The 25,863-nt window shown below is 42.9% G+C and overlaps 1 protein-coding gene across 16 annotated transcripts in view; it reads right to left on the bottom strand.

The window, feature by feature from the left end:
* AMBRA1 (autophagy and beclin 1 regulator 1) overlaps positions 1-25,863 on the bottom strand; it is a 175,740-nt gene that overhangs the window by 117,153 nt on the left and 32,724 nt on the right. For 10 of the 16 annotated variants that reach the window (XM_027114839.1, XM_027114851.1, XM_027114841.1 and 7 more), the window contains 2 exons: positions 25,341-25,407; positions 23,319-24,772 (listed from right to left, as the gene is read on the bottom strand). In XM_027114839.1, the coding sequence (XP_026970640.1) occupies positions 23,319-24,772; positions 25,341-25,407 (1,521 nt within the window). The remainder of the gene's footprint in view (positions 1-23,318; positions 24,773-25,340; positions 25,408-25,863) is intronic. The other 6 variants (XM_027114845.1, XM_027114846.1, XM_027114848.1 and 3 more) reach the window with 2 other exon arrangements.

Below are 25,863 nucleotides of genomic sequence, written 5' to 3'. Positions count from 1 at the left end.
TGGCAGGATTTTTTTCTTTCATAGGAGCACATAAAATAATGGCATGTCTTTGAATCTTGAAATACAGACTATTTGTGAGAGGAAGGTATAGTGAGAGGTACACAGACTGGAGAAAGAAGAGAAGCGAAATTTTGAGAAGAGTATCAATTTAGGCCATCATATATCCACTACTAATAAATTTGTCCTATAGGAATTAGGCGGGAACTGAAGAACAGAAGCAAGATCTGAGAGCAGCTGACTGCCCTGGAACACCCAGAAGCTTCTTCTATCCCAGCGGGTTCTGGAATGAGTCTTGAATTTCATTGAGCCCTGTCGTGTTACCCTCCAAATGTCTGCTTAATAAGCAGAGGCCCTTTGACAAGAGGCATCCTCCAGAGTGACCAACATATATCCTTCTTAAGTACTTCTGCCTGAAAAATGACCCTGCCAAATTAGGAGGCCAATATTACCCACTACTCTGCCAAGGCAGTGACAGTACTCAAAGAAATGAGATGACTTTTTAGAGATGCTGTGAAGGAGATTCTTGAACCAGAAGAGCTTGGTTTAGACAATTTCAATTTTAATGATTCCATTTTATAATCCCGCAAACTCTACTTCCCACCCTAAATTCTTACCTTAGGAAGGCGTCTTAAAACAGTTATACCAAAATGTTTAGTTTTGTCTCTGGGGAGTCCCTGATGAGGTTCTTTTGGAACATATATATATCCCCTGTGCCTACTTACTAGAATCTGTTGGCACCATTTGCTCCTCAGGCAATACAGTGGACTAGCAAGTCATACACATATGGCATGTTAACTGCTAATACACAAAATCAGGAGAGCCAATTACTGTGAATAGCACCCCCATACACGTATCACTGATGAAACATCAAGTTCTCTACAGTTACAACACAAACACTATCTGAGGGATTAAAAAACACTTCTCCAGGGGCTTCCCTGGTGGCGCAGTGGTTGAGAGTCCGCCTGCCGATGCAGGGGACACGGGTTCGTGCCCCGGTCCGGGAAGATCCCACATGCCGCGGAGCGGCTGGGCCCGTGAGCCATGGCCGCTGAGCCTGCGCGTCTGGAGCCTGTGCTCCTCAGCGGGAGAGGCCACAACAGTGCGAGGCCCGCGTACAGCAAAAAAAAACACTTCGCCAATTGGTGTTGAATAAAGAAATAACGAGTAAATATCACCACCACTCCTAGGAAACTCAAAGAAAGATCTTTCTCTCTCACAGTTAGCCTCCTACAAAAAGCCATAGATGGGGAAATGACACAAGAAAAAGGAATGGAATGGCAGCTGAGCGCTTTCTGCTCTGGCCACCACAAATTTCACTTGACAATGATCAATCAACTGGTTGAGTAATATGAAGTCAGGTAGGACTTAGGATGGGCTCAGACAAGCTTGTTCAAGCTTGAAGCTACCATTTCATTCTGACCTGTTATTTAGAAATGTTTTAAAGAGTCATTGAAGCTCTGACAGAGAAAAAAAAAACCTTTCTTTACAAGTTTGCCGGGTTTATTCTCTAAACTAGTGGTGTTCAAGTGAGGTACATCAGGGGTTCTGCTCTTTTGATCCACTGGAGAACAGGAAGAAAATATTAGAACTTTTGATTTAAAATGTATAACCATAATGCCACACACACACACACGCACACACACACAGGTTGCTCAAAAGCCTTTTACTAACAGAGGTTGTTTTTTTTTAAGTCTAAAGGCCACTGTTCTATCAAACTATACACTACTTTAAGAAAATTCAATATTTAATAGAATATAATAATCACAAATATATAAAATACAAAAACTATAAATAAAGGCATAACTATATTCACATACAGGTAGAGCAAAAGAGAGAAAATGATACAGCAAATGTGGTAAAATGTTAATATTTACGGAATGTGGGTGAAGAGTATATGGGAATTCTTTGCACTATTTTTGCCACTTTTCTGCAAGTCTGAAATTATTTCAAAATTTAAAACATCCAATATACAAAATCTAAAAGTAAACCACTGAAAACTAAAGAGAAAACTACTCATTTTCAAAAGAATTACTCACTTCTTAAAAAGAGTTTCTTCAAATAGCAAGTTGCCTCTAAAAAGCAGGTTTGACAAACTACAGGCACTGGGCCAGCTGCCTGTTTTTATAAATAAAGTTTTATCCAAACACAGCCACAACCACCCATTTAAATATTGTCTGTGAGGACTTCCCTGGTGGCGAAGTGGTTAAGAACCTGCCTGCCAAAGCAGGGGACACAGGTTCGATCCCTGGTCCGGGAAGATCCCACATGCCATGGAGCAACTAAGCCCGTACACCACAAGTACTGACCCCACGTGCCTTAGAGCCCGCGCACCGCAACTACTGAGCCCACGTGCTGCAACTACTAAAGTCGGCATGCTCTAGGGCTCACGTGCTGCAACTACTGAGCCTGCCTGCTCCAACTACTGAAGCCGCGTGCCTAGAGCCTGTGCTCTGCAACAGAGAAGCCACCGCAATGAGAAGTCCACGCACCGTAACGAAGAGTAGCCCCCCGCTCACCACAACTAGAGAAAGCCCGTATGTGGCAACAAAGACCCAACGCGGCCAAAAATAAATTTAAAAAAAATTTTTTTAATTAAAAAGAATATCGTTTGTGGCTGCTTTGGAGCTAGGAAGGCAGAGTTGAGTAGACCTAATAGGGAAAGGACTGAAATATTTACTACCTGGCCCATTACAGAAAAAAATCTGCCCACCCGTGCTCTAAAACATTTGCTTACATAAAATCCCTTGAAAGATAAGGTGGAGTCACTAAGGAATGTAACAGAAAAGCTTGAAATCAAAGTATTACACACTAGAATAAGTTATCAAAAATTAATATTAAGCCCTACTAAAATATAAGTCAATATACAATCCAAGCTGTAAAATTCCTAATATTTTAAATGAATACAACTATTTCTTCCTTCCCTAATTAATACTCTGAATATGTACAACAGTTCCCTATATCAGCTGTACCCTTTGATGACTAGGAAAACAATAAAAAATAGTAGTAGAAGAAAGCTCTGGAAAAGAATAAAGTTGTCAGGGCAGATGAGATGGGTTACCCAAAAGAAAAGAACCTTTGGGGAATTCCCTGGTGGTCCGGTGGTTAGGACTCTGCGCTTCCACTGCAGGGGGCATGAGTTCCATCCCTGGTCGGGAACTAAGACCCCCACAAGCCGCACAGTGCGGCTGGAAAAAAAAAAAGAATCTTTGTTTCAAATTCAATGGGTATCGGGGTGGAGAAGGAGAAAGTTTGGGTACCAGTCTAGACAAATAAATAAGCCAGTGACAACTCTTCCTTAATAAACAACTATATCCTAAAGATATTCTTTTAACTAATTGTCAAATCACAGAGAAAATCAACAAACTAAAGCCAACAAACAAGTACAGACCTTCTCCAATCACTGGAAACAATCAATTGCTAAAACTGTGACCTATATATACTGATAAGGAAAGTTGCTCTTAGAAGCTAAGATGCTGGTGCCCCATGCCCGAAGAGTAATTTCCCAGTCTGGCTCTGATGTCTGGGTGACATCTGCTAGTTCAGTTCAGGGAAGCCAAACCCAAAGGAATAACTCCCTTCCACCTAGGAAATAATATCCAAATTCCTCACCTTGACACCCAAAGCCTTGCAGCCAAATTTCTCATTCCTTCTGTTTTGTTTTTGTTTTTTTGTTTTTTCAGTATGCGGGCCTCTCACTGTTGTGGCCTCTCCCGCTGCGGAGCACAGGCTCCAGACGCGCAGGCTCAGCGGCCATGGCTCACGGGCCCAGCCACTCCGCAGCATGTGGGACCTTCCCGGACCGGGGCGCGAACCCGTGTCCCCTGCATCGCCAGGCGGACTCTCAACCACTGCACCACCAGGGAAGCCCTCTCATTCCTTCTGAACATACTATATGCTCTGGTGCAATCGTTTTCAAACTTTTTGGTCTCAGAGTTCCTTTAACAATCTTAAAAAGTATTGATGGTGGGCTTCCCTAGTGGTGCAGTGGTTGAGAGTCCGCCTGCCGATGCAGGGGACACGGGTTCGTGCCCCAGTCCGGGAAGATCCCACGTGCCGCGGAGCGGCTGGGCCCATGAGCCACGGCCGCTGGGCCTGCGCGTCCGGAGCCTGTGCTCTGCAACGGGAGAGGCCACAACAGTGAGAGGCCCGTGTACCGCAAAAAAAAAAAAAAAAAGTATTGATGGGGCTTCCCTGGTGGCGCAGTGGTTAAGAATCCACCTGCCAATGCAGGGGACAGGGGTTCGAGCCCTGGCCCAGGAATACCCCACATGCTGCACAGCAACTAGGCCCGTGCGCCACAACTACTGAACCTGCGCTCTAGAGCCCAAGAGCCACAACTACTGAGCCCGCACACCTAGCGCCTGTGCTACACAACCACAACAAGAGAAGCCACGACAATGAGAAGCCCATGCACCACAACGAAGAGTAGCCCCCGCTCGCTGCAACTACAGAAAGCCTGTGTGCAGCAATGAAGACCCAATGCAGCCAAAAATAAATAAATAAAATTTTTAAAAAAATTATTAATGACCCCAAAGAGTTTTGGTTTATATGAGTTTTATCTATTAATATGTACTATATTTGAAATTAAAACTGAGAAAAATTTAATACACAAGTACACATTCCATTGGCCATCAGAGTGATAACCTCATTATACATCATGTAGTGTCTAGAAAACTCCACTGAACCCTCATGCAAGAGAGTGAAAAAGACAAAGAACATCTCAGTATTATAAACATAGTTTTGACTTCAGGGATCCCAGGCCACACTTTGAGAACTATTGCTCTAGCTAAACTAAACACACCCTCACTGTTTCACCTCTGTCTTTAGCTTGGCCATTTCTTCTTTCTGGAAAGTTCTTCCCTATCTCTGTCTGTAAAAGTCCTTCAAAGCTCAAATACCTGATTCCTCTAGCCAGACGTTCACCCTTTCTTCCCCCACACCCCGTAGCATCTGAATCCTCTCTTAAAAGGCCTTCTCCCAAGTCACCTGTACTGCAGTTCCTTGTAAGTATGTCGTCTTCTCTCTGCTACTGGACTACAAGCTACATGAAAGCAAGTACTGGGTCCAAGTCATCTTTTTATCCCCATTAAAACTCACATCCTAATTAACACATAATAGGAGACCAATATATATCTAAGTGAATAAATCAGCAGGCCTAAGTAGACTTGGAAAAATAAGCAAGAAGACATATCTGATTGCCCCTCACTGACCCTGTGACTTTCAGACAAGGTTTCTAGATGTCCAAAAACTCACACTGAAATTCCTGAAGGAACTAGTTTTTCAGAAACTGCTTACATCACTCTTCATCCCTTCGGTCACTTAAGCCCTTCAGGTTAAAGTGCTGACATAGTTGTCCTGATAAATGCAGTGCAGCCTGGTCCCTAGGAGGCTTGTTAAGTCATAAAGTCAGAGGCTGGCTACTTGCCTGGGAAACTACCACTGATGCTCCTGGACAGCTTATTGCCGAAAGAGACCTCACAGGGGAAAGAGGGCAATGTTTTCAGGGGGATGAAGAGGTGGGAGGCCAAAGAAACTTGGATACAATATTGCCTTCATTTCTGCATCTTGCTCGGCAAGCCCCAGATCTCTGCCTTGGCGCATGCCAGGGCTGGGATATGACAAGCCCTTATTCTTTGTAAAAAATAATTGTGTGTTCTGAAACGACACTTCTATTATGATTCTCAAATTGACATCTCTGCTTTAAAGCAGAGGCATCCAAGCCTCCCCATTTCACACACTGGCAATTATCGCTTAAGTTATCCAACGATAGGCACTCATCTGATCCCTGCAGGGCCCCCTAGTTCTAGGGGTGCACTTACAGCACATGATGCAGTTGCCAGAAGAGACTGGCAGGCAATTCCTGCTCCTGCTGTGGGGCAGACCAAGGCAAGGTGGCACTGCTAAAAGGCTAACCTCAGGAAAAAAAACAGACATGCTACAGAAAGAGCTCACAGTGCCTGTTGTGTGGATCAGCCTTATTTTATCATCATCCAGCATAAATAATTCACAGGGCTCAAAGTAAAGCCTTTTACCAGACAAGCATCTTACAAAACATTAACATATCCCTCAATGTCTCTGTGCAATGAGCAATTGATGGCAAAATATCAGAGCACAACATAATCAGAGACACCAAGAGGGAAGAAGGTGGAAACAATTCATACGGGGTGTGCAACTGTGTATCTGGCTATACGAAAGTCTTGCCTGAAAAGTCAGTCAGACTCCTCTTAGAACAGCGGACCCTCTGCTGACCGTTAGGTACTTGGTTATTTTTATTTATTTTTTTTTTAATTTTTATTTTATATCGGAGCATAGTTGATAGGTTTTTTTTTTAATGTGGTATGAGGGCCTCTCACAGTTGTGGCCTCTCCCGTTGCGGAGCACAGGCTCAGCGGCCATGGCTCATGGGCCCAGCAGCTCCGCGGCATGTGGGATCTTCCTGGACCGGGGCATGAACCCGTGTCCCATGCATCGGCAGGCGGACTCTCAACCACTGCGCCACCAGGGAAGCCCGATAGGTTATTTTTAATACAATTGTAAAATGGTTGGCGCTATGCCTAGCTCCTGTATATCCTCAACATATCACATTATAGTTATGAAACGTCCATTTATAATAAACACTCACTTTTGTCAGCATCTGAACTCAAAGGTCCAAGGTGATCTACATGGACATGTTTACTCTGTCTCCAATTCTTTCTCTCTGGGAGACTTGGGAGGTCTGCCCACAGACCACAGACATTTTTAAACTAGGAATTTAGATCAGAGGCTTTTCACCAAAGGATGAGTAGGATCATACCAATAACAAGTTCCAGAGCTAGTTCTGATATTCACATGCACACATACCAACAAGCAGCAGCCATGACATGCAAGTTTGAACTTTAATCAAGAGGCAGTTACTAGAGTCTGTCATACAGGGTGAAGTAAGTCAGAAAGAGAGAAACAAATACTGTATGCTAACACATATATATGGAATCTAAAAAAAAAAATGGTTCTGAAGAACCTAGGGGCAGAACAAGAATAAAGACACAGATGTAGAGAATGGACTTGAGGACATGGGGAGGGAGAAGGGTAAACCAGGACAAAGTGAGAGAGTGACACTGACATATATACCCTACCAAATGTAAAATAGATAGCTAGTGGGAAGCAGCCACACAGCACAGGGAGATCAGCTCGGTGCTTTGTGACCACCTAGAGGGGTGGGATAGGGAGGGTGGGAGGGAGACGCACGAGGGAGGGGATATGGGAATATATGTATATGTATAGCTGATTCACTTTGTTATACAGCAGCAACTAACACAACAATGGAAAGCAATTATACTCCATTAAAGATGTTAAAAATAAAAAAAATTTTTTTTAAAGAGGCAGTGAATCCTAATTGACTGGTTTCCCCCCAAATCAAGAAGAGATTTACAGAATTCAATAATCCTGAATTCTCAGCTAATTTTTAAAAAATTTATCTTATTTATTTTTGGCTGCATTGGTTCTTAGCTGTGGCATGCAGGATCTTCATTGAGGCGTGCGGGATCTTTCGTTGCGACGCAAGGGCTCTACTTACGGCGCGTGGCTTCTCTCTAGTGCCATGTGGGTTCTCTCTTCTCTAGTTGTGGTGTGCAGGCTCCAGGGCTCATGGGCTCTGTAGTTGTGGTGCAGGGGTTCCAGAGCACGTGGGCTCTGTAGTTTGCCGCACGCAGGTTCTCTAGTTGAGGTGTGCGAGCCCAGTAGTTGCAGCACCCAGACTTATTTGCCCCGTGGCTTGTGGGATCTTAGCTCCCTGACCAGGGATCAAACCCGCGTCCTCTGCATTGTAAGGCGGATTCTTTACCACTGGACCACCAGAGAAGTCCCCCTCAGCTAGTTTTATTCAGAATAATAGACAATTCCAAAAAAGTCTATCTCTAGACCTACTAATACTACAAAGGATATATGATATAATCATTTACTGTTTCAATAACAGCAAACCTTGCACATTTCTTCTCAGATGATTCTTCACATTCACATTCCTGACCTGAAATTTTAAAAACCCTCAACGAGGGCCATTCGTTCTACCGACCCTGGTATACTGCAAACAGCATATTCTATAATATGAAATAAAACCTTAGGGCCAACATCAGAAAAGCAAAGAGAAGTTAGTAAAATGAAGCCTAACAAGAGAATGAGGAAAAAGGAATGCACAGTGGGCTGGGGCATTTATTAACCAGAGGCAAAGAGGCAGCCTTCCTGGCTGTCTGTTCAAGCAATTAGGTTTCTGGAGTCTATAGAAATAGAAAGGAGGGCAGAGACTCCCAGCTGGGCCCCCAAACAATCCACTGTCAGCCCTTGCACTAACCCAAAGCTCAGAGTACAATCACTTTTCTTATATCCTGGGCTCACTCTGAACTGCTTCTCTTAGTGACATTTGATTTTCACTGATTCACCTCTGGGGGTATACTACTTGCCCTTCCACCCTGATCCCGACCTCAGGAACCTTCTTGATTCCCTTTGGACTCAGCATTTGACTCCACTGGAATAATTTCTCTACCATTTCCCTCTGTCTAGACAACACGAAATTGTCATAAATGACACCTAAAGTACAATTAGGAGAAAACCTGCAATTTCCACTCTCCTCCCCCGTTTCCCAAAAGAATTGCACATGCATGTCAATCAGTACTACCATGAAGATTAACTCTGTGAAGCCTGGAAGCCATTTAATTTCCAGCTTGCTAAATATTATGCATCCCCCCCCCACTCCACTATAATTAGAAGATCTAAATTGCCTTCTTTTCTCTAGCACTAATGGTTATAATCTCAGAGATCTGAATGCCTGCTGAATCGATACCTGGGTAGAAAGGCCTTACACTTTATCCAGCTGCATTTTATTTAGCAGAATCAGACAAAAGCAAAAAGACAAGGCAAAAGAGAAGAGAGGCAATGAGAGAAAGGCATGACTCAAGAGCATCAGAACCAGGCAGTACGATTATAACTATTATAAAAATAAGATAGTTTGAAGCCACTGCCAGTTCCTTGTGAAATGTAATATCAAAAAACAGCAAGGTCAGGGGACAGAAAATCATGAAATAACTTATCAATGGTTTTCAATGGGAGGGGGTTCCCCCCAGGAAATCTATGTCTGGATACATTTTGGTAGTTGCAACTGGGTGGGGGGAGTACACTGGCATCTAGTGGGTAAAGGCCAGGGATGCTGCTAAACATCCTATGATGCATAGGACAGCTCCCCCCTCCTCCACCTCAATAAAGAATTATCCAGCCTGAAACTTAATAGTGCTGCTTTTGAGAAATCCTCTGACTCATCTTAACAGTCTGAGATTAACGAAGGGAAACTGAATAACTAATATATGAGGTAAGTCCGTGCTTTAGCTTCAGAAACAAATTGCAGTTTAACTCATCATCTTGTGTCACTTATTAGCTGTGTGACCTTGGGCAAGTTCATTAACCTCAGCGTCCAAATTTAATGGGAAATGCCTATTTCACAAGGTTGTTACGATTAACTAAGAACATAACTATAGTAGCCAGTACAGTCTAATAAAAAATGATTATTTTTTTCTTCCCTCGATTACAGTTCCCAAAGTACCTGCAGGGAACACCTAGCCACCCAAGTCACTATGCCTACAAAGGTGGTTTCCTAGAAAGACATGTGTTGAAGAAGGACTGGTACTATAAAGGCAGAGACATGGGTATCTCAGCCCTCAGAATCACATAAGCCTCACCCAAATAGACCAACAAGAGCAGTTAGTCAACCATCCACCAATCTGGCTATTGGCCCATCCAACCACTGATTCAAACCACAAATAATTATTGAGTGCCTATTATTGGGTATATATTAGTACATAAAATAGATATGGTCCCCGCAGTAGCTAGTATCTGAAGATGGACTCCAAAGAATCATACTTCTTGGTATTCTTGCCCTTGTGTGGTCTCCTCCCACACTGAATCTAGACCAGCCTGTTAACTGCTTTAATCAAGAAAACATGGTGAAAATTAAAAAAAAAACAAAAAAAAAACTGGTGCGTTCTGGGATTAAGCCTTTTTGAGAACTGACAGCTTCCAGTTCCTCCGTCTTGGAACTGTCACTTTTGGAAGTGCTAAGCCACTACATAAAAAGTCTGGTTACTCTACTGGAGAGGCCACATGGAGAGAGGAGCCCTTAATAGGCCTAGATGCTCCAAATGAGCCTCCAGATGACTCCAGAGAGACCCCAAGCAAGACCGGCAGAATTCCTCAACTGAGCCCAGTCTACCCAAAGAACAATGAAAGATAATAAAATTGTTATTTTAAGTCACTAATTTTGTTTTTTGGTTGGTTATGCATCAGTAGATGAATGAATTAGTTCCTGATCTTCTAGAACTTTCAAGCTAGTTACAACAGCAGCATTAAAAGTTAGTTTACAAGGGAAACTCGGCTACCAAAACAAAACACCAAACAACACATTTGGAAAGGGACCTTAAACAATAAAACTCAGTGCAAACTTGCTCACTGTCCAAAGCATGAGGTCTTGGTACTGGTCAAAAGGGTGAATGTCAATTTAGAAAGACTTTCTACTCTTTTCTACTTGTCTCAATCAGGCTCTCCTTCTTTTTGAAACACACTTCTGCCCTGGACGGCTCCCTCTCAATATTGAAGGTGACCCTAGAATTGGGGAAACTAAGGCTATTTGTACTCCCTCTCTTATCAAGAGGCAAATAGTTTCTTTTGCACAGATCATTATAATAGAGTGCAGGAAAAATGAAGATAATATCCCATTCCCTTGCTATGGGCCAAACTACTTTCTGTATCACTACACTTTCTAAAATAGAATCTCATTGCGTCTGCTGCAAGTGACTAATGGGAGTAACTGGCACTAGCCCTATCACAATAGCTGTTCCTTACCCTTTCCTTTATACAGCACCTCACTTTTTTATGTACTTGGTTTACCCCAATTTTACATGGTGAGATTTCATAGATCATGAAGACTTAAGTCCAAAAAAAAAAAAAAAAAAAAAACATGGTACTAACAGATACAAAAGAAAATGACCTGTAGGGAATGTGTCATGGCAAAAGGAGTTTTTGTTTGCTTTTTGGGTTTTTTCTGTTTGTTTGATTTTTGAGCAGAGTAATAATGGAGAAAGAGAGAAAAGAGCTGGCATTTCTTGAGCATCTAAACATGTAAAAGCAACTGATGCTTAACTCATTTAACCTGCATAACAACGATTTTATAACTGAAGTTCAGAGAGGATATTTAATCTGCCCAGGGTCACACAATAGGGCCAGAATTTGAATCCGAAGTTGCTCAAATCCAAATCCTTCTATTAGAATACATTACAAGAAAAGAGGGGGAACCTAAGGAGACTATGAGAGTTAAAGTAACACTGCATCACACATGGGACAGGAGCAAAAAGAAAAATAAAGGTGATGGATGATGCAAAGGAATTTTAGTACACTTCAGAGATTTAGGGAGGAGGTGGTGGTTGCGATGTTAAGAGTTCCTGGGTGGTCTAAAACAGTATTCTCTAACTTAGTGCATATCAAAATCATCTGGAGAGCTTGTTAAAAACGCAGACTGCACACCTCCCACCCCAAGTTTCTGATTCAGTAGGTCTGGAATGAGCCCAGAAACTCGCCTTTCTCACATCAGCAGGAGATGCTGATGTTCCTGGTCTGAAGACCACACTTTGAGAACCACTGGCCAAAGATCGCACGACAAACACATTCTGATGTATCTACACCTCTCTCTCTCCTTCTGTCTCTCTCTCTCTCTCTCACATATAACTTACCCCGTCCAAAATAGTACCATCTAACACAGCTGCCAAATTTAGTTGCTCTAGGAGGGACTATAAATTCATCAACTCTTTGTAAATGAACTATACTTCAATTAAAAAAAAAAATTGGGGGCTTCCCTGGTGGTGCAGTGGTTAAGAATCCACCTGCCAATGCAGGGGTCATGGGTTCAAGCCCTGGTCCGGGAAGATCCCCCATGCCGCAGAGCAACTAAGCCCGTGTGCCACAACTACTGAGCCTGAGCTCTAGAGCCTGTGAGCCACAACTACTGAGCCCACGTGCCACAACTACTGAAGCCCGCGTGCCTAGAGCCCGTGCTCGGCAGCAAGAGAAGCCACTGCAATGAGAAGTCCACGCACCGCAACAAAGAGTAGCTCCCACTCGCCACAACTAGAGAAAGCCCGCGCACAGCAACAAAGACCCAACACAGCCAAAAATAAATAAAATAAATAAATTTTTAAAATTAAATTAAATTTTTTAAAAAAAATTCAGTAACTCTGTTAGGATGACCATTACAGCAATGGTCCTTTGCCTTCAAGGAGCTAACAGAAAATGACCAGTCCAGTTTCTGCCTCAATTTTGAGAACTCAAAAGAGACAAGCATAAAAAGGAATCAGAAAAGCATGCAGAAAAGAAAGAGTGCTAGACTTCTGGGAAAACACTAAAGTTTAAAAAAAAAAAAAAAAAGAAGAGTTCTTTCTTGTCTTAGTTTTAAAAGGGTTACATCTGCTAAAAAGAAAATTAAGAAAACAATCCTACTTACAACAGTGTCAAAAAGAATAAAATACTTAGGAATAAATTTAACCAAAGAGGTGGAAGGTTTGTACACTGAAAACTATAAAACACTGCTGAAAAAAATTAACGACACAAATAAAAAGAAAGACATCCCATGTTCATGGATTGGAAGACTTAACATTGTTAAAATGTCCATAATACCCAAAGCAATCTACAGATTCAATGTAATCCCCATCAAAATCCCAATGGTATTTTTTTCCTTTATTTCCTTTTTTTTTTTTTTTTTGGCAGAAAGAGGAAAAAAATATCCCAAAATTCATACAGAATCTCAAAAAGAGTTCTGGATAGCCAAACAATCTTGTGAAAGAGGAACCAAGCTGGAGGCCTAACCTGCCCTGGTTTCAAAACATATTACAAAGCTATAGCAATTAAAACAGTATGGTACTGGCATAAGGACAAACAATAGACCAATGGAACAGAATAGAGAGCCCAGATATAAACCCTTGTGTGTATGGGCAAATGATATTTGACAAGGGTGCCAAGACTACACAATGAAGGCAGGACAGTCTTCCCAACAAATAGTACTGGGAAAACTGGCTATTCACATGCAAAATAATGAAGATTGTCCATTATCTTATGCCACAGATAAAAATTAACTCAAAATGGATTAAAAATCTAAACATATGACCTGAAACTATAAAACTCACAGAAGAAAATATGGGGGAAAAGTTTTATAACATTGGAATAGGTAATGATTTCTTAGATACTACACACAAAAAAATCCCACGGGTAACAAAAGCAAAAATAGACAACTGGGACTGCATCAAACTTTTAAAACTTAAGCAAAGGAAACAACAGAATAAAAAGGCAATCTACAGAATAGGACAAAATGTTTGTAAGCTATTTATCAGATAAGGGGTTAATAGCCAGAATATATAAAGAACTCCTACAATTTAATAATAACAACAACCAAAAACCCAATTAAAACATGGGCAAAGGACTTGAATAGACAGTTATCCAAAGAATATATGAAAATGGCCAACAAACATATGTAAAGATGCTCAACATCACTTATCATCAGGGAAATGCAAATAAACCACAATGACATATTATCTCATGCATGCTAAGATGCCAATCTCCAAAAACAAAAAAAAACCCAAACAGAAAATAACAATGTTGGCAAGGATGTGGAGAAATTGGAACCCTTGTGCACTGTTGGTAGAACTGTAAAGTGGTGCAGCTGCTATGACAAGCAGCATAAAAGTTCCTCAAAAAATTAAAAATATAACTACTGTATGACCCAGCCATACTACTTCTTAGTATATATCCAAGGGAATTGAAAACAGAATCTTAAAGAGATATTTGAACACCCATGTTCATTACAGAATTATTCACGTAGCCAGGATGTGGAAGCAACTTAAAGGTCCATCCACAGATGAATGGATTAAAAAAATGTGGTACATACACACAACTGAATATTATTCAGCATTTAAAAAGGAGAAAATCCTGTCATGTGCTACAACATGGATGAACCTTGAGGACATTACGCTAAGTGAAATAAGCCAATCACCAAAAGACAAATACTGCATGATTGCACTTATATGAGGATCTAAAGCAATCAAATTCACAGAAAAAGAAAACTGAATCATGGTTGCCAGGGGATGGCGGGACGGGGAAATGAGAATTGTTCAATGAGCATTTCACTCTTGCAGGGAGAAAAAGTTCTAGAGATCTGCTATACAACTATGTGCATAGACTTAACAACACTGTACATTTAAAATTTAAGAGGGTAAATTTATGTTTTTTTAATCACAGTAAGAAAAAAGACCCCCAAAATAGGTTACATTTGCCACCAGAACAAAGAAAGCAAAAGATAAAAGCCACCTCGCTGAGGTGAAGTGATCCAAGGAGACAGCAGGGAGATAGAGGAAAATTGAGAAACGTACATGAACATGTGTAGGGGAGGAAAAAGGAAAAGAGGCAAAAAGATTCAAACTCATACTCTCTGATGCAGCAAAGGAAAAGAGCACAATGTTAACAAGCTGCAATTCTCCTTCTATGACAAGGTCATACTTTCAGCCTTTGATTCCTTTATTATTACAAGTTTCTACTCTTGCTCTAACTTGATTTTAATTTTCTGGCAGGTGACATCCAAATCAATCGGCCTTCTCATGGAAACCCATCCCTCTGTCCAAGGCACTCTGCTCACAGGGAGAGGTGCAGACATTCTTGTCCAAGATTTCACATAGTTCATCATGAAAGGAAGGTTACTTTCATACTGCATAACCTGACATGACAGAGGTCTGCTCACTAAATGGTGCCCCAGCCAGCAAATAATCTTGGCACCCCCACCTTCCCTCTTTGGAAACAAAGGAGGAGTTTATTAAATGTTGCTATTAAAAAGTCAGGCAGCTTTTCAGGTGAGGGGGCTGTGAGCATGTCAGCCTACTGCCAGCAGGGGAGCCCTTTATGTGTGAATTAGGCAGGATGGGTGGGGTAGAGGAGAGAGTACTGCCATGTCCAGTGCCTCCCCCTGGTGGAGACAAGGGGTAGGGAACTTAAGAAGACCTTCTTGAGCTAATGAAAGCAGTGGTAACCAACACAAAATTGGAATTAAGCAGGAAACGTAAATGGATGAAGTCAGCCCAGTGCAGACTAAGGCACAAAGAAGGTCCACACCTTGACTAAAGGGGCAACAACTACTCAACTCCTGCTGATTGTTATTATGTGGGAATGTAAGCCAGATCTAATTTTTTTTTCAAGAGAATCCAGAAATCTGGATTTATGTAGAAAAAATTGAAATTTTTAGTGACATCGTGAGGGCCAAACAAATGTACCTGAAGGTTATTTTGCAATCTCTGGGCTAATATAACAGGCCCACCTGCTAAAGCCAAATTTGCTCATGTGAACACATTGTCAGGAGTGCTTCCAAGAAGGAGCAGATGATGTACTGGATCCTCCTCCTCCCCATAAATGTATAAGAAATCCTAGAGGAGGAGGAGAAGCTACCTGCACAGCTCTAATGGGCTGGGACCGATTACAAAAAGCAAAATATATTATGCAAACAGAACCCCGTACACCTGGTGTTAATGTCTTAGCAAAACCTCCAACACATCCTTTAGAGCACTACTCTGAACAGATTACAGTAGAGAAGGGGATCTGAAGGGGGGAAAATGAGTACATGGGAAATTGCTCCAAATATATTTGCAGTACACATAGATCCCACTGAAGTCCCTGTGGCACTCCAACACTCTGAGCTGACAGAAGTGATTACATATTTTCAAGTTCTCAGTGTGTATACAAAGCACACAGCCTGCTCTACACCATTCAGCCCCAGACAGAGGGATGATGGGGGATAATTTAGATCTGCCCAACAGGTGTTAATTTGACCTGCAGTGGGGGAAGGGCTGCCTATCAAGCATACAGCCTGGAGGACCTGGAGGCTCACACCCTCCCTAACACCAGGGCAAGCCTCCTCACTTGCAAACAATTCCCAAGACAGATATATAGCAAGGTTAGAAAACCTTGCTTCAGGGCAGAAAGCAGAGGAAACAAGAAACTCTTCATGCACTTAAGCCTGCTCTTAACCGTCAAAGAATCTTACAAGAGCCAATACTCAGGACATCTAGTCCAAAGTACAGGGAGAGACAAGTGCAGGGGTCCCCTCCCTACCTCTTCCAGGGCCCTCCTTATCATAATGCCTTTTATTACTATAGCACCCAACTCTCTTCCATTCCAAGTCATATTCACATAAAGCAGGGATTGGCAAACCATGGTCTGTAGGCCAAATCTGGCCTACTGCCTGTTTTTGTATAGCCCATGTGCTAAGAATGGTTTTTATATTTTTAAATAGCTGAAAAACATCAAAAGAAGAATATTTCACGACACGTGAAAATTATATAAAAATCACATTTGTGTCCGTAAGTAAAGTTTATTGGCACACAGCCATACTTATTCACTTACCTATTGTCTATGGCTACTTTTGTGCTACAATGGCAAAGTTCAGTATTTGCAACAGAGACCATATGGCCTACACAAAGCCTAAAATGTTTACAAACTTGCCCTTCACAGAAAAAGTCCTAGTCACTGAAACAGAGGATACAACCAGGGATCACACTCAGAATTCAGAGGCTCAAATACAGAGTGACTTAGCTGGGCAGATGAGCAGAGAAGGGGAAAAAGATTACCAGGTACCCTCTCTTCTACTCTACCCTCACCCTCATATTGCCAAAGAGAGAAGTGGGTTTTCTAACTATCCCCGAAAACAAATAACTTAAATATCTAAATGTTACTGCCTTATGATGGGGCAAGAAATATCTGGACTCTCTCAATCATTTAACAAGGCCAGGAAGACTAGGTGGCCCAAAGTCAGTAAGTGAGTGTCAAAGATGGAACCAAGTCTCCCTCATACAAGGCTACTGGAGAAGAAAAGTACATGAACACCTCCAGGTGGCATATGTTAGAAGTCCTTCTCAGCCTTGAGGATCAGATTCCTGAAAAACCCGGTGGTAGGATTTACAACTAAGAAACGTAAGACCTTATGGGAGGGGAAAAAACACAGGATTAGGAGTCCTAATCTATGAAATTATGAATATCTATAAAATTATGCTCACTAAAATAGAAAATATCATTTTATACGTTTTAAATTAGTAATAATGAATACAATTAATTTTTACCATTAACAATGTTCACACTCTTCAGCCCCAGCAATTGTAGTTCTGAAAATTCATCCTCCTCTAGAGACACCTGCACAAGTACACAAAGATGCTACAGCATTGTTTCTGCATGCAAAAACCAGAAACAATACAGATTCTGTCAACAGAGAACTTGTTTAATTATGGTGCATCCAACTGTGGAATACAATGCCATTGTTAAAAAGAATGTAGCAGATCTATACACATCAACATGGAAAAATGTCCATGACATATTAAGTGAAATATGTAAACGGTGGAAGAGTAGATTTAGTATGATCCCATTTTTATAAATAAAAAAAAGTGCTTTCATTTGCAGAGAAAAAATTCTTAAGTTAACACACAAATTGCTAAACAGTGGTTAGCACTGCAGAGGACATTCACTATAGATAGATAAATCACACATTTCTATGTTTGAATTTTTACAAATGACTTTGTATTTGTTTTGTAAGCAGACAAAACAGGCATCTCAAAATTCCATTTATGATACCTTGGTGACTACAAATTTTTCACGCTCTCCCTTCCTCACAGTTTCAATAACATGCTGTCATGCTTGGGGGATGGGGGTGGCTTTGTTGCAGATAATACGCCTGCCAAGAGGCTTTATTTCTTTATTTATTTGGCAACTCTTCATCCAAACATTTAAGGGCCTTCTAATTCTGACACAATCATTGACTCCCGCCTTCTGGTTTTCACCACAGAATCAAGACACAAATTAATCTAAAAGTGTGTGATGCTGGCCTAACTTTAATTTACCCTATTTAGCAGAGCCTCTTCAGTCTATTGTCAATCAGCAGCCACATGATCCTTTTAAAATATAAGATCATGCTACTCCACTTCCCAAGGCTTCCCAAATCACTCAGAGTAAGATGTAAAATCCCTTAAATATCTTAGAAGGCCTGCATAATCTGGTCCCCATTACCTCTCTAACTTCATCTTCTATCACTCCATCCTTCACTGTGCTCCAGCCAAGCGTTTCAGGGATTTTGCATTTGCCCTTCTCTGCCTAGAATGCCCTTGCCCCCAATGTATACAGAGTTTACTCCCTTACTTGCTTGAAGGAAGGAAGAGGTGTCTGCTCCAATGTCACCTTACCAGACTTCCTCTGATGACCCTATTTAACACTACAAACTTCCACCCCAGAAACACCTACATTTTCAAATATTTTTCTTCATAGAATTTAACATCATCTGGCATACTAGATATTTTATTTATGTGTTTATTTTCTTTCTCTCATTAGAATAAGAGACTTCTTGCTGGTACTTAAATAGTATATGGTACACAGTAGGTACTTAGTAAATATTTGTCAACCTTATGAATGAATGAATCGATCAATCAGAGTAATTATTTCACCAGCCCAATTCCCAGGGTTATAACAAGAGCCACGCTCCTTTAAGGCCTGGGTTTATCTTCCCCCACGCTTCCCTTACTTTTTTTTTTTTTTCTTTTTTTTGTGGTATGCGGGCCTCTCACTGTTGTGGCCTCTCCCATTGCGGAGCACAGGCTCCGGACGCGCAGGCTCAGTGGCCATGGTTCACAGGCCCAGCTGCTCCACGGCATGTCAGATCTTCCCGGACCAGAGCACGAACCCGTGTCCCCTGCATCGGCAGGCGGACTTTCAACCACGGCGCCACCAGGGAAGCCCCTAGAAGTTTTGACAGAGAAAACTGATGTGTGAAAGCACTAATTTCAAATGAAGAGGACGAAAGAGCACCCTCTTTAGGACCCAGAAGTTTGACTCCCATCTTTGCTACAAGCACCTCTTTAAAGTCACTTCCGGGCTTCCCTGGGGTCACTTCCCCTCTCTGCATCTAAGTTTTCTCATCAATTAGAAAGAGACAGAGACAGACAGACAGACAGGCACTGGACTAAATAAACTCTAGGTTTTCTCCAGTTTCAAGACGACATTTAAATAATTTTCTTTTTTTCCCTAATACCAGCCTTTCAAGGCCACAGGGACCCTGTTGCAAGAAGCCCCAACACCCTCATCTTCTCCTGCTAAGTCCTGGGCTATCAGACCCCAAAAGAAGCTTCTCATGGTGAAGCAAAGGGTCTGCCATCCAAGTTATAAACTGTAACCTGGAGTCAGACTATATAGAGACAGTCACCTTCCACTGCCCAGAGGCAAAAGGAGATAAACCGTGCATCACTGTTCAGCAACATAGAGCTACACTGAAATACACACTTTTGCTTCATATTCTCACTATCTGAAAACACTATAGATTATATCAGCAACACCAAGGATCAAAACATGCCTCCTTAGTCCATCTCCTACTACATGGCTGAAGAATAAACGCCCTCCCTTCAAGTAGACGCGCACACACACAGTAAGGACACCTCTTCCCTGCCAGCCTAGCCCAACAGTGACATCTGCTGGGGAAATCCAAGCAAGGCCGCTCATCAGCCAGAGAACACTGGACCTTCAGAAGGTGGTAGAAGATGCCGATTAACACAAGTATATATTAGTGATTTATACCAGAATGAAGCCCCTCAGTTTATGAGGAAGTGGTGGCCCTTCTTTAATGGGTGTGCACTTAGAATGTTTTACAAGATACCTCATTTTTGATAGGCTGTAAACCCTCGTGGTACACCTCATTCAAGCTCATTTGAAAAGCAACTCCATAAATAATGTAACCACTGGATTAATATACTATTTTACAATGAGAACTGTGCATTTGTATATTTTAAAATTTAAAAAGCGCGTGTGTGTGTGTGTATATATATATATATATAAAATTGTTTACAGCAAGATGACAAGGGACTTCATTTTCTACAACATAACATTTCTAAATGCTTGAACTTTTTTATTTAAACCACAAACACATACAACTTTTCGCCTAAAAAAAATTCTGATACATCCTTAACAGTTTCTGGGTTTTAAATGGCCCACTTTATTAAGAAGTGACTATTAATATATTAGTCACACGTGGCTATCTACATTTAAATTAGTTAAAATTTAAATGTAGTTTCTCAGATCATACTAGCCACATTTCAAATGCTCAATAGCCACATGCGGCTGGTAGCTACTATACTATATGGCACAGATACAGAACATTTTATTAGACAGAATTGCTCTAGAGAAACATACTGGAGTATTTTCAGACAAAATTATATGATGTCTGGGTGGCTGGGAGTGGGTAAGGGATACAGACGAGTGTTGAAAATTTCTGAAGCCAGGTGATAGGTATATGGGAGTTCATTTATACTACTTTTCTTTTCATTTTTATGTTTGAAGATTTCCATAACAAAAAGTTAAAAGAAAAGAAAAACATAAAAATGGTTCACCTAAAAATGAGATTATCACTTTAAGAAATACACCATGGGGACTTCCCTGGTGGCGCAGTGGTTAAGAATCCACCTGCCAGGGGCTTCCCTGGTGGCCCAGTGGTTGAGAGTCCGCCTGCCAATGCAGGGGACACGGGTTTGTGCCCTGGTCCGGGAAGATCCCACATGCCGCGGAGCAGCTGGGCCCATGAGCCATGGCCGCTGAGCCTGCGCGTCCGGTGCTCCGCAACGGGAGAGGCCACAACAGTGAGAGGCCCGTGTACTGCAAAAAAAAAAAAGAATCCACCTGCCAATGCAGGGGACACAGGTTCAAGCCCTGTCCAGGAAGATCCCACATGCCACAGAGCAACTAAGCCCGTGCACCACAACTACTGAGCCCGCATGCCACAATTACTGAAGCCCACGGACCTAGAGTCCATGCTCTGCAACAAGAGAAGCCACCATAATGAGAAGCCCGCGCACCGCAACGAAGAGTAGCCCCTGCTTGCCTCAACTAGAGAAAGCCCACATGCAGCAACAAAGACCCAACGCAGCCATAAATTAATTAATTAATTAATTAATTTTAAAAAAAACACACACACCATGGAGGGCAGCCTAAAAAAATCTTTAGTCATGCACACTGGAGTTCAAATCCCCACTCAGCAACCTACTGTGTGACCTTTAACAAGAAACTTGACTTCTCTGAGCCACTCTTTCCTCAACTGGAAGATGGGAAATTTCATACCTGCCTTGCACAGAGTTACTGTGAAAATTAGAAATAATTAATGCAAAGCTAGAACAGAGTAGTAGGCTCTCAGTAATTGGTATCTCTAATTATTATCAAACAACAGAGTTTGTTTTAAACAACTCAGGTAGGGCTTCCCTGGTGGCGCAGTGGTTGAGAGTCCGCCTGCCGATGCAGGGGATACGGGTTCGTGCCCCGGTCCGGGAAGATCCCACATGCCGTGGAGCTGCTGGACCCGTGAGCCATGGCCGCTGAGGCTACGCGTCCGGAGCCTGTGCTCCGCAACAGGAGAGGCCACAACAGTGAGAGGCCCGCGTACCGCAAAAATAAAAAATAAAAAAAAATAAACAACTCAGGTATTTCTCAGAACAGCAATACATGAAGACGTCCAGCTAGAACAGAACGGACAGAGGCTGACCACAAACCCACTGATGCTAGTGAAACAGGCACTGGTAGGCTTTTAGAGCAATAACTGTAGACAGTCCTTTATGGCTACCTTTAATAAACTTTTTGAATGCCTACTATATGTCAGGCACTATGCTTGCTACTGTCTCACCTCTCTTGACAAAAAGGAAGAACAGAGTCTCAGGCTCCTGATATGGGTCATTATGCAAGGCAAAGTATTCCAAAGCTGGCAATTTAGATGTTAATCCAGAACTGGCCTCAATCAAACGGGCAGAGTAACAATCTCAGCTACCTCATCTATCTTTCATATCTGACCAAGTCTCCCTGTGTTCACGTTACTAGCTGCCCTTAAGTAACTTCTTATCCTGAATTCATCATGCCCTTTCCTCCCTTAGCATGTGCTATATCCTCAAAATAAAAAGGTCTTTCCCTTTCCAAATCCTACCCATCTTTCAAGACTTATTCTTGTAAAGCCTTCTTTGATGATCCTTCCCTTTCTCTGAAATTAGACTACATTTAATCTCAGTACCATACAATGAAGCATTCGGCTCATTTACATTTTTTATGTAATTACATGTAAATAAGTCTTGCCTCTACAACAACACTGTATACTGCCAGTGGGCAAAGACCAGGTATTATACTGCTTTTGTACTCCTGACAGTGCCTAGCACAGTGCTAGAAAAAATATATAATTCAACAAATACTTATTAACTGGGTAACTCTCTAAAGCATTCTCCCAAAATAACAAGTACATTATGTGCACAATCCATATTCCCACCCTTGCTAGAAGCTTATGTCAGAGAAACTTCAGATGCTTCAACAGAGGATGTAATGCACAGCAATATGCTGTTTGGATCCAACAAGCATATTCTGGGAGTTGGTGATTATGCTAGATTTGACCTTTACAGAATTACAGAAAGAAGTCCCTAATAAATCAAGATAGATGCGCACACAGCCATACACGGAACATGTGGTGGGCGATCAACTACACCCACTCTGTTTCTTCCATGAAAGAGTTGCCTGGGATGCCAATCCAAGTATGGAGAGGCCTTCCTTCTATGAATTTCTTCTTCTCCACCTCGAGGTGAATGTCCATCTGGAAGATCTACTCAAAGAATCTTAACTAAGCAACTAACTTGCTGTCCAAAAAATATATATCGCTAAAAAACAAAAAAACTTTTTCTTGACATATATACGTACTATTTTCTTTTCCTTTTGTCAAGTTGCAGTGTTCCAAAAGATATGGTTTCAGAATTTGTCCAAAGCAACACAATCAAAGACCCAATACACTAATCTGCCCTAAGCAGGGTTCTCTTTTACTACTTTTTCCTAGTCTCTCTGGGACATTTTGTTGTTTCACAATAACCAGTCCTGCACATACAATCCTTGGAGAAGGCCAAAAAAGCAGAGCAGAGGAAGTCAACGGTTTTACCTCCTCATGCCTCTCTAACCTCATCTACAACTCTCCTCCAAGGCTAACGTCACATGAGCTTAGCCAGAAAAGGAGCAAGCCGAGTCACCTGACTCATACTGCCAGGCCTTATCCTCTTTCCGCCACCACAGCAAGATTTTCCAAGAAGATGCAATGGAAGCTAGGGAAATCAGAACCAGATGCATGATGCATGGATCCCAGACACTCCAGATCCAGCCACAACACCCACAGGACTGAAGGAAGAGATATCAGGAGGAAAGTAAGGGATACAGGAGAAGACAGGAAAGCATCTGCTCACCTCCTGAGTGAATCTTCCTCGGAGCTTTCCTCAGCCATATCCTGATGTAAGGCCTCCTGCGACACAGTTCCAGATCTGCTGGACTGGGTGTAAATTCGTTCCCAGTGGCCTGTCTCCTGGTTGAAGGCCACCCCCACAGTCCTCTCCTCCTGTGGGCTAGCAGAGCTGCTCAACTCCAGCCTGCTGGAGCTCGGCGTTTGGCCCTCAGTCCGCTCGAGAGGTGGCAACTGGCTGCCACTCGAGGGCATGCCCTCAAAGGTACTGGGGACCTGCCAGGAGGAGCTGGCTTCACCAGAGGAGTAGTTAGGTGCACTTCTTTCCCAGCGCAGGGTATCGTTGTTGAAGGTCAGGAGATTGTGGCAAGCGCGGCAGCGGTTCAGGTGGCCGCGGGACAGGTTGGAGTTGTTCTCGCTGCTGTGTGGGGTGGGCTGGTGGGAGGGGCCTGGCCTCTCAGATTCAATGTTATTGTTGAGCATTTCCTGGGCCTGTTGGGCCTGGGGCGCTTCCCCACTCAGGCTCTGGTCCAGCTCCTGAAGCCGGTCATACTCCAAAAAGAAGCGTCTCAGGTCACATTGAAGCTCATGGCGAATGCTGCCCGAGTTGTTTTGGCTGGAGCCATTCCCTCCATCTGACTCAGCTGCCAACCCTGAAGCTGGAAAACCCCTCCCTTCTGTGGCTGAAGTGTACACAGATGCTTGAGAGCCACCTTCCTGCTGTCTCAGCACAGACAGCAAACTCACCGAAGAGGCACTGGTCCTGGGCGGGGGCATGGATTCCGCCTCAGAGCGGGAGTTCAGACTGAGCACTGTCCGGGTCCACTCAGATCCTGTCAGCCCAGGAGCGATTTCTCGGTGATACCTAGAAGGGTGGCTAGACAGAGGGCCTCCCAAAGAGCGACGGGTGGGACCCAGACTGAGGTTGCGGAGCGTGTTGCCGGCAGTGCTGCTCTGGACTGTACTGAAGGCAGACGGCCGGTTCAGGAGGCCCTGGTCCTGCTGCGCTGATGAGGCCTGCTCCGGGGGATGGAAGGGCTCGGTCTGTACAAAAGAAAAGGAAGGGGTAGTAGCCCTGGCAGGAGCAGGGGGTACACTGTCCTGGTGTGGCAAGAGGGAAGGAACTCGAGTGCCAGAGCAGCGGCTGCAAAGGCACAGGATCCCAAGGTGCTGGCAGCACTCGGCTGTGGGGTAACTGACCCGCTGTCGGAGCCGGATGTAAGCGGAAGTCCTGGGACGCTCCGTGGAGGGCTGAGGGGGAGGCGGTGGGGGTGAGGGGGTGGCAGAATCTTGCACTGTGCTTTGCTCTCCCACCTGGATGCCAGAGGAGCGGGAGGACAGCATGTGCAGGAAATTGTGGAGGAGAGGCGTCCGGCGCACTGGCTGTGACTGCAGGAGGGCACGCTGACGGTAATGCGATAATTCTGTTCCGTCTATGGGGATCTCTGGTTCGTCATCACCCTGCAACGTGGACCAAGGTGGGGCGGGGGCAGAGCCAGGTAGTTAGGTAGAACTTGCTGGTAAATCAAGAAAAACTACTGATAATCATCCAAGGAAAACCTTTCTAGAGAGGCAACAACTCCATCCTTGAAGTACTGAAGTACTCCATCCTTGAAGAACTAACTGGTTCCAGATTCAGAATCATCATATGGTATTAAATTATTCACTTCCAATTAGCAACACTTCTGAACGAGTACAGCTGGCAAACCAACTCTGTTACAAAAGGCATTTCCATGACATGGAGGCAGTAAGGGGAAGCAAAATGTCAACCAGCCAGAGGCACATGAATGACAAGTTATCCAACACGGCCTGGTTACTTCTACTGGGACGATCACTCAGGGGTTTCAGAATGGACTCCCCTGTCACGATATGGCTATAACTTTGAGTACAGTCTGAAGCTAGTTTTGAATCTTGACTGGAAAGAAACACCTGGACATTGAAAACTGAAGTCCAATATAATCAGAATTAGAGCACTAGTTGAGAAAATAACCCACAGTTTAGACAGAGTTGAAACTGCTGACTAACTTACCTGCTGATTAGAGGGGTTAACAATTGCTGTGAGTAAGTAGTGTCCAAGAGGATCAAATCTCACCAGACTGAAAGCACAGAAGAAAGGGACAGAGACACAGAGAGAGAAATTATGTTAACCAAGAAGAGGAAACCTGTGAGAAAACGTCTGGAAATCATTACTGACAATTGTGGGATCACCGAGGTATCCACTTAATGCTACAGACTTCCAAAACTTTCAAACAGATTAAAGTAATAAAGCTCAATACTTCTTCTTACATCCTCACACTTGCCAGAATAAGGTAATACGTATCGCAAAAATAATTTCAAAAAACATCCGGGCTTCCATCCCAGGAAGCAGCTAGCTACGTTAAGCACACAGCTGCTCATGTCTAAGAGCCCATCATAATAGTAAAGCAGAGAATGCTCCCATACTCTGCCACAGGTTCAGATCTCCCCTCACACAGCAGCTACACTGGCAAGAAGCATGAGTGCTGGTGACAAGGAACAGTCTCAGCATCAAGTGACATAGCTGAGGCTAGAAA

Source organism: Aethalodelphis obliquidens, unplaced genomic scaffold, assembly GCF_003676395.1.
Source record: "Aethalodelphis obliquidens isolate GAN/ISIS:26980383/991018 unplaced genomic scaffold, ASM367639v1 scaffold14, whole genome shotgun sequence".
NCBI lineage: Eukaryota > Metazoa > Chordata > Mammalia > Artiodactyla > Delphinidae > Aethalodelphis > Aethalodelphis obliquidens.
The sequence above is the reverse complement of the archived record's forward strand: the minus strand, read 5'-3'. Positions and strand labels throughout refer to the sequence as shown.